Here is a 19,961-nt window from a genome sequence, read left to right as displayed (position 1 = left end):
AAGTCACGAAAATTTAGACAAAATGAAAGTAGGCAATTACACCATTAAAAGATAATACTCCACATGGATTGAGCAAGACCGCAGGTAACAAAAACGTGCTCCACTAACTCCTCAACTTCTCCGCAAATTAGGCATAAGTTTGAGCTAATTACCGGGATATTTCTTTTGCTTAGCTCGACAAAGGTTTGTAACCTCCCCAAATCCACCCGCCACGCGACAAATTTAACCTTATGAGGTACTAAGCGACTCCAATCAAACAAGAAACCAGGGGTAGAAAACTCACTCTCTATCATCATGTCTTTAATACTCCGAACCGAAAATTCACCCTCGTCACCTCACCCATTTTAACACTTTCTTTTTAATCGTTTTTAATTTTTAAATAGTTTAATTATTATTTCAATGGGATAGTGGTTGGTTGACTCACAACGATTAAATTAAGATGTGGTTAGTTATCTTGGTTGTGACGTGTCATGATAACTAGCTCTTGCTAGGCTCCTCCAACACACAGTCTTATAAACATATTGATTAATTGTCATTGCTCGTTGTGTGACGTTTAAGATTAAACCATGTTGATGGTGTTGTCATAGGTTGTACTTGGGTATCTATATATTCAAAAGAATAATTTATTGAAAAATGATTTACTTCAGCCACATTTTTCTTTGTCTTGTTCAACGATCAAAACAACTTTTGCACCATTTTCTATTTTGTTTATAGATATATTTAATATCCATGTTGGCCAAACTCAAAGGGGTAGATCTAAATTTTTTCCCACGAGTGTAGCTAGAGTCACATTTTCCTAAAAAGTTACAAAAGGCTATCTAAATTCTAGATAAGCTTACGTGAACAAAAAAAACAAAATTTAAAATTGAAGTAATTTTGAAATTTTTAGTGTGTGAACGCCTAGATTAACCTCTATTAGGTAGCGTTCATTTTGTTCCGTACGTCAATTCTGTTTGTATTTGAAGACAAAAATTGTCTGCAATCTGATTTCATCTGATTTAATATCTGCAACTGAAGATGTGGTCTGAAGGTCTGCAATCTGAAAATATAATATTGTTTGTTTTATAAACTGGAAATCGTCTGCATAAGCTGAAAATTAATTACCTATCATATATATTACAGTAGATAATAGTCATTTAACGTTTGTAGTCTGCTAAAATAATTGGTAGTGGTGTACGAACTATGAAAGTGGGTGGTGGTAGACGATTGTGGTAGGCTTTGAACGGTGGGTGGTGGTGATGGACGGTGATGGTGGCCGACAATGGGTGCTGGTGGTGGGTGGTGGACTATGGTGGTGGTGGATGGTTGTGGTGGGTGTGGTAGTGGTGGATGGTGGTGGCGACGGACAGTGGGTGGTGGCAGGTGATGGTGGATGGTGGTGGCGACGGACGATGGGTGGTGGTGGTGGATGGTGATGGTAGTGGACGGGGGTTGTGGCCGATGGGGGTGGTGGTGGTGATGGACGGTGATGGCGGTGGGTGGTAAACGGTGGTGGTGGTGGTGGCGGACGGTGGGTGGTGGTGGTGAGTGGTTGGTGGTGGTGGCGGACGGTGGGTGGTGGTGGTGGAAGGTGGTGGTGGGTGGTGGTGGCGGCAGACGGTGGGTGGTGGTGGTGGTGGGTGGTGGTGGAGACGGAAGGTGGTGGGTGGAGGTGGCGGCGGACGGTGGATGGTGGTGGTGGTGGCGGACGGTGGATGGTGGTGGTTGTGGCGGACGGTGGGTGGTGGTGGTGTTGGACATTGGGTGTTGGTATTTAGTATGATGTTAAGTAGTGTGAAAAAGTGTGAAAATGGTGAAAAAAACTTATTTATCATAAAAGCAGTTTTTAGATTTTTTTTTAACAAACAGTCTTCAAGAGTTTATGTCTGCGTGTCCGCAGACATAGGCTCCTTGCAGACCTTATAAGCAAAAACAAACACAACCTTAAGTGTAGCCGTGGATATATATAGGAATTTCTAATTATATGTTCACACATAATCTAGATTTAGTAAGGACGATACCTATATATGTAAGTATGTTTGATGTTTCAATACGATAAAGACCTCTCCGTTTTATGTTTTTCTCCCTAGCTTAATACACTCTACTGACGAGAAACACTAGCTTTGCCACCATTAACAACCACCAAACGACCCTATCACATCTCTAATCTATCATCTTTCCATTCATCCCTCGGCATTAATTTAAACACCATCGGTTATAGTTATTCGTGACTCTATTACTTGCATCACAACGGCGGTTTTTTTGTGTTTCAAACTTCTGTTAAGATTCTAGTGGAGTAGGTGTCAAAATTCAATGAGAACCGGATCGTGATTTGATCACAATTCATAAATATACTACTATATTTATTTTATGGGATACAGGCAAGACCATGAGCACCATCTGGTTGCAAAGTCACGATTTTAAGTTGTTAAATGATAACAACAAATATCTCAAAGTTATAGTTATAAAATAAACACATGCTACCAGGCACCAGCTTCTAGTACGTTTAATTAACATTCATGATGAGTTAATAAAACTTATGGTATGCGTTTTCTTTAGATGTACTGTCTATCATAAAAAATGAAAAGTAAATCCTGTCTTTGTCGAAAATAATGATAATTGCATTAGTTTATTAAATAAACAAATGTTAACTCACCTTTACATATTTTGAAGTGTTAAAGGTGAATACGACAATTAAATTTATTTTACCATGTGCTGTAACTTATAAATTCTATACTATATTTTAAATCATTAGCTTAAAACGGGCATACTATTTGGATTTTGGACCGCTATCAGCATTGCTGTTGACCTCGCTTTCGTACGAGCATGTCCGTCTCTACGAATTTTGATACCTCAACCGAACCGAAATGAAAATGCCGTATGTACTAACGAGAAACAAAATATATAAGCCACTTTTTATTAAAAGACATTAACGTTATAAAACGGCGATATAGCTTCTGGAGTTATGGTCGATCGTTGATCTTCACCAAAGAAGGTTTGTGTCTAGAAATATGGAATTTAATTGATAATCGGCCGTCGTAGTTTTTTTAATTATTTTTTAAATTTAGTTTGGGCCAAAAAACTTAAGTAGATTATGGTGAAAAATGTATTGGGCCCATTATATAATAAGATGATTAAGATCTATACATATTTTAGAAAAAAAAGTGTTTTAAAATATATAAATAAAAAATTTCTGGTTCCCAAAAACTACATGCCTTAACTGGTTGTCTGGCTCGCTCTATGCGTGGCCAAGCCATGCATATGAATTGTTTGACACTATATGAGTCGTATAATGTCATACGACTCATATAAAAAAATATATTAAGGACGCTACAAAATTCTCTTTGGTTAATATGACGAAATTATTTGACATGATGCTATATTCCGCTAGTAATTTGATACGATATAAGATTCATATAATTGTTTGACTTAACACAAGATTCTATTGCAAATTATTTGACACGACACAAGATTTCACTGAAAGTAGTGTGTGTAGGGGTGATTTGGAATATATCATAAATTCATCAATGTCTGTAGCCTCCATTATAAATAGACATTGCATAAGAGTAATTTGGAATACCACCATCAGCCAAATTAAATCAATTAATCACATGGACATCTTCACTGAATGGCCTCTCACAACGGTACTAGCCCTCACCATATTATTATGCATATTCATATACCGTAGTGCTCTAAGCTTTAGTAATTCATCTAAGGCTAAGCTTCCCCCAGGCCCTCTAAAGCTTCCTATACTTGGAAACGCGCACCAACTATTAGGTAAAACTCGTCATGAGGCCCTTTGGCAACTTGCCAAACAATATGGCCCCGTTATGCAAATCAATATCGGTTCACAACCCTTCCTTGTTATCTCTTCTCCTGATATGGCCAAAGAAGTATTGAAAACTCAAGATCACAATTTTTGTTCGCGTGGACATTTCCAGGCTACCAAACGACTTACTTACAACTATAAGGATGCTGCCTTCTCGCCACACAGCGATCACAGGAGGGAGATGCGAAAGATTTTGGTGACTGAGTTCCTTGGTCCCAAGAGGGCTAAACTGACTAATAATGTGTTGTTGACAGAGATGGAGAGCGTCATCCGTTCTTTGTCATCAAATCCACCAAACACAGAAGTAAATCTAAGTAATATGTTCTTACAAATAGTAAAACAAAAGGTGTGTAAAGTGGCCTTTGGTAAGAGCTATGGAGAACAACAGCTAAAGGGTCCATCATTGGACTTTATGCTTGATGAAACCGTCGAATTACTGAATGGATCTGTTGGTGATTCTTTTCCATGGTTAGGTATTTTTATTGACCACTTTAGTGGATGGAATCGTAGGCTGAATGATGGCTTTAGAAATCTTGATACGTACATCGATACATTCATTGAAGAGCATCAAAAAAATGAAGTTGAAGAAATAAGTGACGAGGACAAAGATTTTGTCCATACTATACTTGACATGGCTTCCAAAGAAAATGCTTCTGGCTATCGGCCGAGTAATGCTGACTTAAAAGGTCTTTTGATGGTAAATGATATACTTTATTAAATTTACTTTTATGGGTTTGAATCATATACGAATTAAATTAGCATGCTAACTGTGAATATCAAGTAGTGTAATTATATATACAACACAGAGTAATATTATGCTTGACTAATGTTTTAGGATGTGCTCATCGGGGGAATTGATTCAACTGTCCTGGCATTGATATGGACAATGTTCGAGATCATTAAAAATCCTAGAGTGATGGAAAAACTGCAAAGTGAAATCCGAAATTATGCGGGTGAAATTGAAAAGGTAGAAGAATTCGATACCACGAAAATGACATACTTGAAAATGGTGGTCAAGGAATCACTAAGATTGCATACGCTTGCCCCATACTTGATTCCACACGCGTGCTTAAACCATACTCAAGTTAGTGGTTATGATGTCTTTCTTGGTATGCTTGTGCTAGTTAATGCTTGGGGACTAGCAAGAGACCCAATCACCTGGGGGGAAAACGCTAACGAGTTCTATCCAGAGAGGTTTACGAATCCTGATGTCGATTTTGGAAGGGAAACGTTTGAGATGCTCCCTTTTGGAGGGGGGCGAAGGGCCTGCCCAGCTAAGAACACAGCTCCAGGAACTTTAGAGTTCGTGATCGGAAACCTTCTTTACTGGTTTGATTGGGAACTTCCTAGTGGAATGAAGATTGAAGATTTGAACTTGGAAGAACGGGGTACCCCGGTTCTTAGGATGAAAGGTCCGCTTTGCCTTGTACCCAAAAAGCATAAGTAAGCCTTAATGAAGTAACGAATTAGACCGTAAAACATCGTCTCATCTTTACGCTAACAATTTAAATAATGCACGACATGCTAAGGGCTAGAAATATAGTACTTGAGTTATTATATGTTTGAACTTTGTTGTTAAATAGTCTTTATAAATTCTAGAGCAATCATATTTCTTGTATCAAAGCTTTGATCATTGATCGTGTTGGCTTGTTAGGTTTTATAAATATGTTCTTTGTTTCTCCACCTTGCTAGTTTATACTGATCGTGGCTCTTTTTCGTATTTAGTTTATCCCTTTATGTGTTTGTTTGATAGCAAATTAACTTTCACCTAAAAGTCATCCAGCATATATGATACTTTTGTAATTGACCTGTTATCGCCTGCTTTTGTGGGGCTTAGCAAAGACCATCAATTAAGGCCCAAAGATAAATGAATCGAACAATAAGTAACAAGCAAAAGGTCATAGGTCATGATTCAAAACCATACCTACATCATAATATGTATAAAAGGTGCACAACAATCTGTTAAAACACTAATCTCAACTAATAACTTCCATACCCTCGTCTTAGCTGATAGGTTCCTAAATCCAACGAATCTGTAAAACTCCATATCTGCTTACCTTGGACTGTTCCATTATCCTGCTTCTTCTTGAACGACTGTTTGGATATTTACAAATGAGATAAAGCATTTGTATAAAATTAGCTGATAAAAAAACTGTACCTTCTTTCTTTATGAAGCTCATTGCTCTTCCTTCACCTGATAATGACATCAACAATGAAGAAGAAGTCTTGACGATCTGAATATTGGTACGGCCTTGATCCTCCTGTTTAAGTAGCTTCTCGTATGTAATCTGAAGAAAAAATATCCAACAAAAGAAAATGAGTGAACCGCGGTTTTCGTCCTTGTGGTTTGTTCAAATATACAGTTTTAGTCCAATAGTTTTAAATTTGCAATTTATGTCCCTGTGGTTTCATTTCACTTGCAATTAAATCCGAATTCATTAACTCCGTTAAGTCTAGTCGTTAAACTCATCAGTGTGCCCTTCACGTGAGGGGCAGTTTTGTCCTTTTTTCCCAAATACACCCCAGCCCCTCACGTGAGGGAGCTTACGAATTAGGCTTGGGGTTTATTTGGGGAGAAAAGGGACAAAATTGCACCTCACGTGAGGGACGCGTTGATGGGTTTAACGACCTGACTTAACGAGGTTAATGAATTCGGATTTAATTGCAAGTGAAATGAATTCACAGGGACAAAAAACGCAAATTTGAAACTATTGGACTAAAACCGTAGATTTGAACAAACCACAAGGACGAAAACCGCAGTTTACTCTAAGAAAATTTATCGAAGTGCAGTGAAACCGTGAAAGTACAATACAGATGATCTTTGTTAGATAAAACTATTACCTTGACAAGGTCACTTAATTCTTTATAACTAGTTAAAGGAGAGGTTGATCGTAATATTAGAGATCGAGGACGGCAACACCAAAGTACAGCTTCCACAAAAGCTACATAATCTGATGGTTCTTTTTGGGTGTCTAGTTGTAGCTCAACATGCTCGAGTTCATAAGGTGGCAACGAGACCGTCTTCAGCTCCTCTAAATCTATGAATTTCTGCAAGGCAATTGAAATTATATGTAACTTTGTTTTGGGGTTATTTATATAACTTTTCAAAACAAACTAATACATAAATGGTTGATCAAAGAAACAAACCTGATTATATGTTGCTTGAATATACAAGTTCAAAACCTCGAATCCGTTTTTCTGGTACAAAAACAGCCTCAACAAGTAGAACCAAAGAGTGTTTATATTACCGTCTAGATAACATTGCATACATACACTCAAATGGGTGGAAAAGCTTAACAAAGGCCATTGATAATACATTACCAAAGGGTAACCAAATGAAATCAAACTAGGGTTACTTGACAACCGAAGGGTATCGAATTTAGATTTAGTATCCAAAAAAAAACTTTCAATGATAGGGAGGCTGGATGAGAAGTTGGTAAAACCATTCGAGTTCAGTGAGGGAAGCCCAAAGTAAGGCACAACTATTAGCTTTTTGCATGAAGCTAAGTTCATTAGTGGTGCCCCTATTCCATATATATCTGTTATAAAAAGAAACAAGAGATTTGGAGCATCAATATCTATTCTCTCAACTACAGTGTAATAGTCAATCCAAACAATTTGAAGATTTTGATGACCATAAACACAAACGTTTTTGAAACCATCACAACCGACGATATGGAATTCTTCTAGAAGAGGGCAACTGGTGGTGAGATGCGTGATCGCTTCATCATCTATCGAGACGTTTTCAAGTTTCAACTCGATCAAAGACTTAAACTTGACAGCGTCAAGCATTAAGGAAGAAGGCAACTCACAGCCTCGAATGGTCAAAGACTCTAACACGGAAACAGATAAGAGTGTGTTAGGCAAACGATACTCAGCATAAGCAGAAGATGAGTTAGTAATAATAATATCAATTTCTAACTCATACAAGCCCTTGTTAAGAGCTAGTTCAAGGCATCTGTTAACGATATCTAATTCTGCAGGCTCCTCGAGAGTTGCAACGAGCTTGAGCCTATATAATGTAACATTTTGATGGAAAAATCTAGAAGTGGCATAATCAACGTACTTGAAAAAAGTTTCCCGAGACGTAAAATCATCTTCAGAGAAATATAAAACCGGGAAAGAAGCGGTTAAGTGAAGCCATGCCTTAGACAATACACTCATCCGAACAAGCTCGTTAGGAGAATTAAGAAAGGAGAGTATGTGATGAACAATGAATTCAGGAAGCTCTGAAATCATATCCATCATAAGTCTCCAAGTTTCCTAATACAACACAAAAATTTACAAGAAATGAATAAACTAAATAGGTGCAAAACATTGTTACAAAATTCCAATTTATTCCGTGGTGCTCAAACGGCAGTGGTTGCATGTAATGTAAAGAAGGAACAAACCATCGAAAAAAGATTTGTTGAAAAGGTGATGGTTTAAAGTGACGGTGGTATATTGAAGATGGTGAAAGTGTGCAGTGGTCCTACCAATTAAATTAAAATAGCTTGTGCAGTGTGTCTAATTTCTTTCAACTTTTCTTATGTATTTGTTCTTTATTTATAACATCTCCAACAATGTAATCAAATTTTGATATGAACATGTTAATTAGATATATGGTTTACTATATATTCATATACCATATATTCATTTCATATAATTAATTTAGTAAAGAAAGATAAAAACATAATAAAGAAAATAATTAATAAGTATTATTTAATTAAATAAAAATATATATGAGAAACCAGACGTACATATTTTTTGTAATATGAACAAATTTTATGGATCCATTTGTTTTTAGTTAAATTATGTGATTGAAAATTATAGAATTCCAACGTCAATGCTTTAATATTGGTGTAGCTAGTAGAATAGTGAGATTTATGGTTCGTTTTTTATCTGGTTTTGAAAACAATGAAAATAGAGTGTACATATGATGGGTTAGGAATATACGATGTTTATTCGGCAAGGACAAAGTGGTCAAAATGCGGAGAAGAGATCATGTGTGTCTCGGGTCAAGTATATATGTCAATGTTCACTTGATTCCCTTTCTCTATTTGTTTCAAAGTAAAATTTCGGATAACCAGAAGTAGATCTTGCATATGGTTTTTGTTTATATATATATATTTTTATGGTTTTTGTTTATATATATTTTTTTATTATCTGTTATTATTTACGTAGTTTTTTTATGTTGGTTATATATTTTGAGTGTTACAACTTATCTCCCTATTAAAGATAATCTAGAGAGGAGGTCCTAGAATCAAACCTAGACAAATGTGTAGTTTATATTTATTGGTATAACAGAGTTTGAATAATATTTGTTGTTAAAAAAAAGAATAATCTAAAATAGCAAAAGAAATATGGTATAGTAGGTATAATTTGTGTCACCAATATTCTCATTTAATGAAAAAGATAAATTGTTACAAATTGAGTGCTCAAGAATTGAGGGTTTTGAAAATAATTATTTCATTGCTTAATGTTTTTATGTCATTCATGTTTGATTTGTAACCTCATCATTTAGTATCGACAACACTTGTTGATGACGGGAGACTAAGCGAATATGTGACGATCATTAGTTCTATCATTAAACTGGTCGAGTTTTATCTTACCATATTATTGTTTTCGGGCGAGTGCTCACATGTGTCAGCCTTATGTGAGGGTTTTCCCTAGTTTAGAATGTGAGTATATCCCGATATAGTGAATTTCGTCGGTATCTCATTTAAGGATTCGTTTGCCGTTTTAAAAAGAATATATTACAGTAATAATTTTTAAAAACAAAAATATATGCTAATTAAAGACAGTTCCACTTACTGAAAAAGTGGCGTGTAAAGAATACGACCCAAATTTGCTAGAAAAAGAAGAGTGTGGAATTGCAGCTAGGGTTCACCATTGAAATTGAAATTGAAATGGATAGAAGAAGCATTGTGGTATGTACAGTATCCGGGTTTCTAGGGCTCGTATCTGCTCTTTTGGGGTTTATTGCAGAAGCCAAGAGGATAAAGGTAATCAAATCAATCTTATCTTTTGTTTTGTTTTGGGGTTGTTTTAATTGAAGCTAGGGTTTGTTTGATTATTGCAGAGTTCCCAGGTTGAGTTTTCATCGCCGTCTGAATGCGTGTACCCGCAGAGTCCAGCTCTGGCCCTTGGGTTAACTGCTGCTGTGTCTCTTATGATCGCCCAGATCGTCATCAATGTCGCCACTGGATGCATCTGTTGCGTGAGAGAACATCCATCAACACCTAACTGGACACTGGGTCTTGTCTGCTTTCTTATTTCCTGGTAATTAATCTAATTAGTTGATGAACTACCCGAGCCCTGGCTCGTTTTAACTTAAGAGAGCTCGGCTCGTTTTAGAGATCTGACTCTAAAACTCCAGCTCATAGCTCCTTTATTATTCATCATTATAGTTTATTAAGATATTATTATAATCGTTTACATGTATGTTTATTATAGTTTATTAAGATATTATTATAATCGTTTACATGTATGTTTATAGTTATAATAATTTTTATATATAATATAGACCCAATTACAAATTTTGTCCTTTAAAAAAAGCCAAATTACGGTTCGTGTCCTTTTTTAAGTTTCCTTGCAGGCGGTATCCTTTAAACATTTTTTTCCTACACGTTACGTCCTTTACGCTAACTGGGTTAGAAAAACTCAGTTAAATACCCTCACGTGAGATGCATGTGAGGGCATTATTGTCTTTTCGTCTACACCTGCAAAAAGTTTATCACCCCTCCAACCACTTGCAAAACCCTAAAATCCACCACCAACCCCACCTCCGGTTTCCGGCAACCTGAACCACCACCTCCGATTTCCGGCCACCTGAATTCTTCATCTTCTTCTTCAACAATGGGATAAGAAATCAAAACAACCCAAACCCGAAAAGCCCAATTCTTCACCTACACCTTCATCAGACAACATTCAAATCTGAACCAAAATCAGACACCAAGATCCCCAATTCTTCAAATAAACCCGACCCGGATGAAAACAAAATCCGGCGACAGAGAGGGGGTTTAGTATTGGGTGTTTAGTAGACGTAAAGAAAGCGACATCGGCAACTTTATTAATATAATTATGAAGCTTACAACCCCCAAAATCCGGCACCGTCGCCAACTCCAGCGTCTCCTCGGTTACGACTGTCCAAAAGCTTCAACAGATCTTCAAAGGCGAGAGAGAGGGGGTTTAGTAGTGGTGGACGAGGTGATGGTAGGGGTTTCCGGCGACAGAGTTGCCGATGCCGGCTCATACCATTTGTGGTGGTGGTGTAGACAGTTGCCGATGCCGGATTGCCGGCTCATTCCGGTGTTTCCGGCGACTGTTTTAGGCAACGAAGGGTGTTTCCGGTGACTCTCCACCAGTTGTGGTATTTCCAGTGACTCTCCACCAGTTGTGGTTTCGGCTAGACAACGACGGGAAAAGGGTTGGTTTGGTGGTGGTCACGGCTGAGATAGAGAAAGGGGGTTGGTAGTGGTGGTGGTCACGGCTGAGATAGAGAAAGGGGGTTGGTAGTGGTGGTGGTGGTGGTGGTGTAGAAAGAGAAGAAGACAAGAAGAGAAAGAAGATGAGAAGAGAGAGAGAGACTATCTATTTTTTTATTTATAATAAATATTAATTATTAAATATATCTATTAAATATATTTCAACCACTTCATTGAAAAGACAAAAATGCCCTCACATGCGTCTCACGTGAGGGTATTTAACTGGGTTTTTCTAACCCAGCTAGCGTAAAGGACGTAACGTGTAGGAAAAAAATGTTTAAAGGATACCGCCTGCAAGGAAACTTAAAAAAGGACACGAACCGTAATTTGGCTTTTTTTAAAGGACAAAATTTGTAATTGGGTCTATAATATAATATATATTGATCAATTACATTTATCGTAATTTTATATATAATAATAGTTATTATATAAGTATATTAAATAATAGTAGTTATTATATAAATATATTTTTAGGCTTGCGAGTTAGCTTGAGCTCGTTATGTGAAGCACAGGCTCGAGCTCATCCAATAAATGAGCCTCAATAAAAGTTCAAGGTTGGCTCGATTCGAGTTTTTAACGAGCCAATCCCCAGTTCTCACGAGCGACTTGGTTCATTTACACCCCTAGTTGATTGGTTGATTGTAGGGGCGTAAACAAGCAGAGCCCTAGCTCGTTAAGGCTCGAGCTCGACTCATTTTAACTTGAGAGCTTGAACTCGGCTTGGTCATTATATACTAATTATTTAATAGTTATTTTTATATTTTTAGAAATTTACATATATATTTATAGTTAATATTATTTATATATTATAATATATATTACTTAGTTATTTATATCGTAATTTTATATATAATAATTATTTTATATAAATATATTTTTAGGCTCGTGAGCCGGCTTGAGCTCATTTAACAAATGAGCCTCAATAAAAGCTCAAGCTCGGCTGGATTCGAGTTTTTAATGAACCAATGTCGAGTAGCACATGAGCAGTTCGGCTCGTTTATACCCAGGCAAGTCTGTTTGATTGTGTAAGTTGTCATCAATGATGATTTGATTTGAAGGTATATGCATATACATATGCAGGTTCACATTCGTTTTAGCATTCCTTCTGTTGTTGAGTGGGGCATCGTTGAATGATCAACACGGAGAAGAAAACATATACTTTGGGAACTACTACTGCTATGTGGTAAAGCCTGGAGTCTTTGCTGGAGCTGCTAGCTTGTCCTTGGTAAGTGTCATCCTGGGCATCATCTATTATCTCGCCTTCAATTCGAGTTCAACCAAGGTGGTTAGTCAAACAGGCATTGCTATGGGGCAGCCTCACCCAAACCAAGATCCTGTTTTTGTGCATCAAGATACCTATGCTAGACGCCAACTCTCGTAGATCACTTGTGTTACCATTTACAATCCGATTCTCTTTTCGATGTGTGATCACTATGCTAGAATATATCTAACTGTTTGATTAACCCTATTTTGACCTTAAGGGTTATGTTGAATATAAATATGTGTTTAATCAATGAGGTGGGTTATGTCCAAAAGTTATAATTTGCTTTTTTCCAATGATTTAGTTTTTGTTTCAATTAACTCCACGCTTCTAGCAAGGGTGGTCGCCTTGTCTAATTGTTGGTCTACAGATACCGACCATATATACTCTAGTCATCAGTCGTGATGTAGGTCAGCTAAAACGAACCATGTTGAATTCTCGTATCCTTTTACCATATGTTGTTAGTGTGTTTCACCAAATCGCCCATGAGAGATGGACGAGAGACGGTAATCATTACATTTATACATTTTTCTTCTATTTTTTCTTTTTTTCATAATCATATGATACATAATGTTCTGAATAGGAGAAAGAGTGTGTAGTAAGCCGTTTTATAACCACATTATGTTCTTAATTCAAAATGCAATCTATTGCTTTAGAAAGAAAAGGTAAAGGGAGAGAGATCAAAAGTTGATTTGTATACATATTTTAAGATGTCTAAATACATAAATAAGATGATCAATGATCATTTTAAAAGAATTTACATATAAGAAATTTGTGTACAAATCACCACCCACATATCAAACTTTGGCAAGTAAGCCAGACAGATAAAGGTTAGAATGTTTACAATGTATGTTTACTTTTGGAGAGAATAAGATGCTTGATGCCAGTGTAAGACTTTACCTCCTCCAAAGCATCAGATGTCTTTCGAGACATAAACAATCCAGATGTGTTGCCACTGTTGGATTGGGCCTCAGCCTCACTGCAGCAACTAGAATCTTGTCGCAGGGGCGGTGCCGTCCTCAACATACGAACAAGGGCACCTACTGCAGCATCTTGTGATTTTTTACCACTCTGACTGTAAAACGTCACACCACCACCACACAAGGCTTTAGTAACTTCATACATAAACACGTAGATTATAAACAGCTTCTATATGTCTAAAACTAATACACAAATGAGTCAATAAGTAGGATATTAGGTCCGCTCGCTCTTTAATTTTTATTCTATTACTCTGGTCACACACCCGCTAACAAGACGAGTATTATTTAAGGTGAACCGGTTTTCTAAAGGGGTTTAGTAGTTTTATACGTTTACAGCTCAACCATATCATAAGATAGCCACTGCAGCTGAAAACTGCATTCTTTAAATTTTCCTGTTAATTAGCTTACTCTTGTACTGAGTAATTAAAGTTTTAAGCACTAGTTCTGTTTAAACCTATAATAGTTTGTTCAGATATTATTTTGAACTTTGCTGCAAACTGGATATCTTGAAACAGTATAAAACCAATACAGCGTTAACAGAACACTGCTTATAATATTGTCAGTTTCATAACCCTCGTATAAGAATTTAATCACTCGTCATTAACAGCCAAGTCTAAGGCAGGAAATACCTGACAGGGGAATCACAAGTATCAACATCATCAACAATAAACGGGCACGAGAAGTCAATATCATCCAATTCATCCTGGAGAGACAATCTACTGGAGCTTCTAGAGAATCCAATACGAGGAGAACCACTTGATGAAAGCAAGCCAGAAAACCTCCCTGAATCATCTTTTGACACCTGTGGAATAACCCTTAATCAGTGCAGTTGCAGTTGCTTTATTATAGAAGGCGTAGGATATAATTACCTTGTGATTTGTTGAGCCGGAACTCAGATCCCCAACCCTTGACATCTCAGACTTTTTAAGGGACTTAATGGCGGGAGAAGATTCATGAGATGAGCGTGTGCTTCTAGGCGACAGCGGTGGAAGAGAATGTCGATTAGGATCAGATAAGTTAGGAGAAAGGTATCTGGGAGTTCTGGTAATCAAGGGATTAGGAATACTGACAGGCCTAGACTGCATGTTAAGGTACGTTGGCGGAGACGGAGAGAACGGTGGTGAATCATCAAAGCTATGTTGAGTTGGCGGTCGGGTGGTCCTTTGACCATAACCATCATAAGATGACACAGCAGGTGAAGAAGATAAATCATAACGCCCACTGGAGGAATGATACGCAGGCGGAGATTGGTTCTGTGAAGTGAACTGACCTCCACTTGCCCAGCTATGCGGGCGTCTAACAGGAAAAGATGTCGGGAACGCTCTAAACGGATCAGTAGCAGGGCTGCCAACATAATCCGTAATAATCTCAGGCGGACACGGCGCCGAACTTTCCAAGTTGAAATCCGACAGACTCTCACGATATCTCACAGATACCGAAAGACGCCCATGCTGCGCTTCAACCGATAAGAAGCTATAAAGCTTCATAACCTGTTCCACCGACCGTGTAAACGGGACACTAAACGACGACACCTTATGACTTATATCAAAATCGCAAGCCTTACCCTTAGCCTTACTACGGTACGCCCTATAAGCCGGAAGAAGCCTCATCATGGCGTACAACGATCGCAACAGAATAATCGACTTCTTATACGTTTTCTTATAAGACTCACTCGACTGAGACACCCTGGAATACTCATACTGAACAACCCACCTCTCGATAACGGTCTCAACCAACGCCCCGTACCCAGATTCATTTTCCCCTTGAACTAATATAATATCAATTACCATAGGCTCCATTAAATTCCTATGCCAAAAGTTCAAACCGTCTAACGCGGTCGGGCGCTCCCCTAAAGCCAAATTAAACCATTTATCACTCTTTTTCACCTGATGGATCCCGGGAAGACCGGGCCGAATGGAAGGAACCCGAGACTCCAAGACAATATGCAAACATTTTAACAGAAACTGGGAAACAATTTGGTCATTTCTTCCATGTTCAATAGACTGCAAGTCCATGCTAAAACCCTAATTCCATTCCTCACTTGTTTGAACGAAATGAGTGAAATTGATCAAGACCCATGTCGGATTTTGGATAAAGATGACAAATTTAAGTGTTGATAAACTAAGATCGGATTAAAAAGATATCCAAGAAAATGGAAGTAAGAGTCAAACCCTTGAAATTGATGGTTGACAAAACGTACCAGGGGTGTACAGAGACGTGAGATCTAACAAAGAAAGAGAGAGAGAGATTGCGTACAAGGCAGAGTGGAAGAAGTGATGATATATATGATCTTAGAGTTTGTAAAAATTAGGGTGAGGTTTTGAGTGGTTGTAAAGTAAATTATAGGGTAGAGAGAAAATGTAGTGGTTTTTTGTAAATTTGGGGAAATTTTGTTTGTCCCTATTTATCTATAATATATATAAATGAAAACATAAAAATCCTATGTGTCGCGATATGGTCGCTCTCCTTTTTTTGGAGTCGCCAGATTTGCTTGATTTCTAAATGGAGACTTCTCATGCATTTGACCCGAATCAGTGGGTATGAGTTTTACCAAACCCAGATATTTCTTAAACGGGTTATAACATCTCATTAGATAAAAAATTATTCTCACCAAATTATTGATGTAAAATTCATATAAAATAGGATATACTAAAAATTAATATCTTATTTATTTTAAAAAAGATATATATATATATATATATATATTATTTAAATTAGAAAACCAATTTTATAGTAAAAAAAACAGGTATTGAGTCTCATCAAACCATAAGTATATTATTAATTTTCATAAATATTATTTATAATTAAAAAAAACAGTTTTATAGTAAAAAAATAAACGGGTCTTGGGTCTCATCAAAACCATATAGTTTTTAAACCAGGTTATAACATCTCATTTATTTGTGAAACAATTTATCATCAAACTATAAGTATTTTATTAACTTTCATACAATAAAAAAAATATAAATTCAAAAAAATAAATAAATATTAGAACAAACAATATAAAACAACCCCCGTAATACGGGAGATAAAAACTAGTTTTTTAATATTTGTTGAATTGGTTGTGAGTAGAGGAGAGAGAAAACTGTAATGATAAAGGTATAAAGTAATATTATTTAATTGAATAGGAAAGATAAATGTAATATTTTGTAGTGTAATTATAAAGATAGGGATGAAGATCTGGATGAGAATGCTCTTGTTATTTATCTATCTTCATCTTGATTACTTTAATCAGACAAAAAAGATTCTTCTGCTGACGTCATATTATTAACACTTTACAAATTGAATTTTTTTTTTTGGATAGGGATTGTGGTATTTAATGTTAAATGTATTCAACACCAAACCATACTGAAGGCTTCTAAAATCTTGGAGAGTAATTAATATAATAATTGGTTTATTATTATAGGATAAGTTAGTCTTATTTTATTTAATCCTATTTGTTTTAGATTCAAATTGTGTATTTGAGTTAGTATAGGATTAGTCATGTATGGGCTATATATAAGCCATACACTGTATCACAATTATTAAGTTTTTCTCGTTAGTCGTTTTCTTAATAAAAGAGTCGATCGTGTGTTGATCAAATCTTGTGTTCGTGTTCTTGATTCACCCGCTAAAAGTTTAACAAGTGGTATCAGAGCCAAGGGCTCGTATCGGGAAGCGTTTTGAAGATCGGGGCAGCCTCCACCGGCGAGTGTGTCCGTCGGTGGAGGGCACGCATGAAAGACTGGCTTATGTCGCAACCAGAGGACTTAACAGTAGTAGACAGAGACCGGTGCGGTGTTTTGTTCGTCCCTAGTCGTGCGGGATCGTGCCTTTTGGGACGACATGGATTTCTGGTAAAGTAGGTCCTTGTTGTTAGAGGAGCTGAGGAGATATATGGAGGTAGTCAAGATTGGCTAATGGTGCATGTCAAAAGTTATTCCTATCAGATTGGTTTACTTAATAAATGTAGTTACTGGTTTTTGTTTGCCAAACCAAAATCATGTGCGTGATATCTGTTACTTGCAACCAAAGTAACAACCAATTTCTCCTTGTTCAGAAAGAAGGAACAAAGACAAGAAAGAACAGAGTCAAGAAGGAATTTTGGTTTCCTTATTCTGTCCTTAAGGTCAGTTTTTAATCAGTTTGATTTATCCGATCAGAACCGACAACGGTGAGTTTCCAATCGAAGGTGTGTCCTTGTTTCGATCGCGTTAAGTTTTCGATCGAACAAAGGTGTGTCCCGGTTTTGATCGATGTGAGTAAGTTTCCGATAGAAGAAAGGTGTGTCCCGGTTCTGATCGAGATAAGTTTCCGATTTAAGGTGTGTCCGGGGTTCCGATGGTTAAGGAGTTGCGACCTGTTTGTCGGGTTAGTGACTGAACCGATCGAAATTGAAGGAAGTGAGGGCCGGCTGTTTTAGTTAGTTTAAAACAGAGAAACCGATTGAAGGAATATGTGTCCAGGTTTCAGTTGCGGTAAGTTTCCGATCGAAAAAGGTGTGTGTGTCCCGTTCTAGTCGCCATACAATCAAACGAAGGTGTGTCCAGGTTTAGATCGCAGTAGGTCTCGATTGAATCGATTGCGGTGAGTTTTGGAGCGAAGGTGTGTCCACGTTTCAGAGTGCTGTGAGTTTTGAAACGAAGGTGAACGTGAGTTGCAAGGTAATGTTGGTTTTAAAGTGTTGAAGCTTTATCATGAAGCAATAGTTGTTCCATCACACATTTAAATGGTGAATTGTGAAACTGAGCTAAGGCGGGTCAATCAATGCATTCCGTGGTAGCGCTAAAACTTTTCGTCGCGGTCGTAGTAGGTTCGAGTGTTTCAGACTACGTTTTGGGTTAATTTGAAGTAGTTTTCCGCGTGAAGTTTAGCCGTTTTTAGCGGTTCAGTGGCGAACTGGTGAATGTTGTCTATGGATGTTAATAGTGGTTATAAGCTGGTTCGGGCCTGGCGGTATAACGGACTGCAATGAGGTTGTGTGTCAACTTTGTTTTGGTGTTCGTCACCTTGAAGGTTTCAGTGATGAAGTTCCGTCACCGTGTGTCGGGATAGTTGAAACTTCGTGTGTCCAGTCGCGATGATGTGTCATCACCGTGTGTCGAGATGATAAAATCTTTGTGTGTCAGTGTAGTTTAGTTGGCTGAATCGATGACCCAACAGTCCCGAGTGGTAGTGTTTCCGGGCTGTCTAAACGAGACAACAACATCAAGTGTTCGGAGTTTTTCAAGACCAAAGCTTGGATATATTATGAATCCAAAATGGAGTTTATATGGTTCAATTTCGAGCTACTCGTACCGTCGTACGTATACGTGTAGAAATTTCATGTTGAATGGATCATGCGATCAACATGCATGTGAGTTGAAGATGACTAAATGGTTGGTGGCTACAAGCCCGATGCCACTGAGGCAATTAAATTGATAAAGGATAAAGTTGGTCTGTGTCACCATGAAACAAATTGGATGATCAAAGGAAGGCGTCCAAGAATCAAGTCTAAAGAGATACATGTGTTGTGGGTTGTGAAAGACTTTAAAGGAACAAGTGTGAATTTAGAGGGAGTGTTGAATTTGACACTAGAGTCTAAGTCGAAAGACGTGACTGTGTTGAGTCGCGGGTCGTTTCGAGGCGAGGTGCTTTGTGTGTGTCATGGTTAGAAGAAATTTGGTGTTGAGAGGGAGTGTTAAACGTGTTCAACACCAAACCATATTGAAGGCTCCTAAAATCTTGTAGAGTAATTAATATAATAATTAGTTTATTATTATAGGATAACTTAGTCTTATTTTATTTAATCTTATTTGTTTTAGATTCAAATTGTGTATTTGAGTTAGTATAGGATTAGTCATGTATGGTCTATATATAAGCCATACATTGTATCACAATTATTAAGTTTTTCTCGTTAGTTGTTTTCTTAATAAAAGAGTCGATCGTGTGTTGATCAAATCTTGTGTTCGTGTTCTCGATTCACCCGCTAAAAGTTTAACATTTAATAGTTTGGAATCATCAAATATAAGTTGTTGCTTACAATTATTGGATTTGGATTTCAATATATGGTGCAAAATTGTTGCTATCAAGGCAAGTGGGGTTTGTAGCTTTGCTGGAATAGACTACATTAGATAATTTGATGGATGAAAACACTTATCAATAAGGTATGTATGATTTTAATTAGTACAGTTAGGTTCGATTCGGTTATTAAGCGTAAACGAAACAGAAGTTATCGGTTTTTTAAATATACAAATCAATCGGTTTTCGGTTTTTCAGTTTTCGGTTGTTTTCGGTTTTGAAATAATATAAAACTTTATATACTAAAATTCATAAAAGAAAAACAAATATAATTAAAATTAGTTATAATAATATAATATTAACACATCTTTATATATTAAAACCTTCATCCAAGAGCCGTATTTTACCGATTTCAATAACATATAGACGGAAAACCCTAACTTCGGGAGAGCCATCTGTATGCATCTTCT

The 19,961-nt window shown here is 37.1% G+C and overlaps 4 protein-coding genes across 4 annotated transcripts; 2 read left to right on the top strand and 2 right to left on the bottom strand.

Annotated features, from left to right (window-relative positions):
* The first annotated feature begins 3,488 nt into the window (after window positions 1–3,488).
* On the top strand, window positions 3,489–5,412 carry LOC143595330 (parthenolide synthase-like). Its single transcript, XM_077074367.1, has 2 exons — window positions 3,489–4,505; window positions 4,644–5,412. Exons 1-2 carry the CDS (start codon window positions 3,507–3,509, stop codon window positions 5,253–5,255), a joined length of 1,611 nt encoding a protein of 536 aa, XP_076930482.1. The 5' UTR covers window positions 3,489–3,506; the 3' UTR covers window positions 5,256–5,412.
* Window positions 5,413–6,922: 1,510 nt separating this feature from the next.
* Window positions 6,923–8,053, bottom strand: LOC143595324 (F-box/LRR-repeat protein 25-like). The gene has a single exon (XM_077074363.1). It carries the CDS (start codon window positions 8,051–8,053, stop codon window positions 6,923–6,925), a length of 1,131 nt encoding a protein of 376 aa, XP_076930478.1.
* Window positions 8,054–9,612: 1,559 nt separating this feature from the next.
* LOC143595321 (protein VASCULATURE COMPLEXITY AND CONNECTIVITY-like) lies at window positions 9,613–12,747 on the top strand. The gene is made up of 3 exons (XM_077074360.1): window positions 9,613–9,792; window positions 9,870–10,069; window positions 12,355–12,747. The coding sequence occupies exons 1-3, from the start codon at window positions 9,697–9,699 to the stop codon at window positions 12,653–12,655; spliced, it is 597 nt and encodes a 198-aa protein (XP_076930475.1). The 5' UTR covers window positions 9,613–9,696; the 3' UTR covers window positions 12,656–12,747.
* A 478-nt stretch (window positions 12,748–13,225) lies between these two features.
* LOC143595329 (autophagy-related protein 13a-like) lies at window positions 13,226–15,788 on the bottom strand. Its single transcript, XM_077074366.1, has 3 exons — window positions 14,385–15,788; window positions 14,145–14,317; window positions 13,226–13,610 (listed from the first exon to the last, which is right to left on the bottom strand). Exons 1-3 carry the CDS (start codon window positions 15,528–15,530, stop codon window positions 13,376–13,378), a joined length of 1,554 nt encoding a protein of 517 aa, XP_076930481.1. The 5' UTR covers window positions 15,531–15,788; the 3' UTR covers window positions 13,226–13,375.
* Window positions 15,789–19,961: the final 4,173 nt, after the last annotated feature.

Source organism: Bidens hawaiensis, unplaced genomic scaffold, assembly GCF_021521415.1.
Source record: "Bidens hawaiensis isolate Kalapana, Puna unplaced genomic scaffold, B.hawaiensis_p1.1 tig00044904_1, whole genome shotgun sequence".
In the NCBI taxonomy this organism is placed as follows: domain Eukaryota; kingdom Viridiplantae; phylum Streptophyta; class Magnoliopsida; order Asterales; family Asteraceae; genus Bidens; species Bidens hawaiensis.
This window is presented reverse-complemented; position numbering and strand designations above follow the sequence as displayed.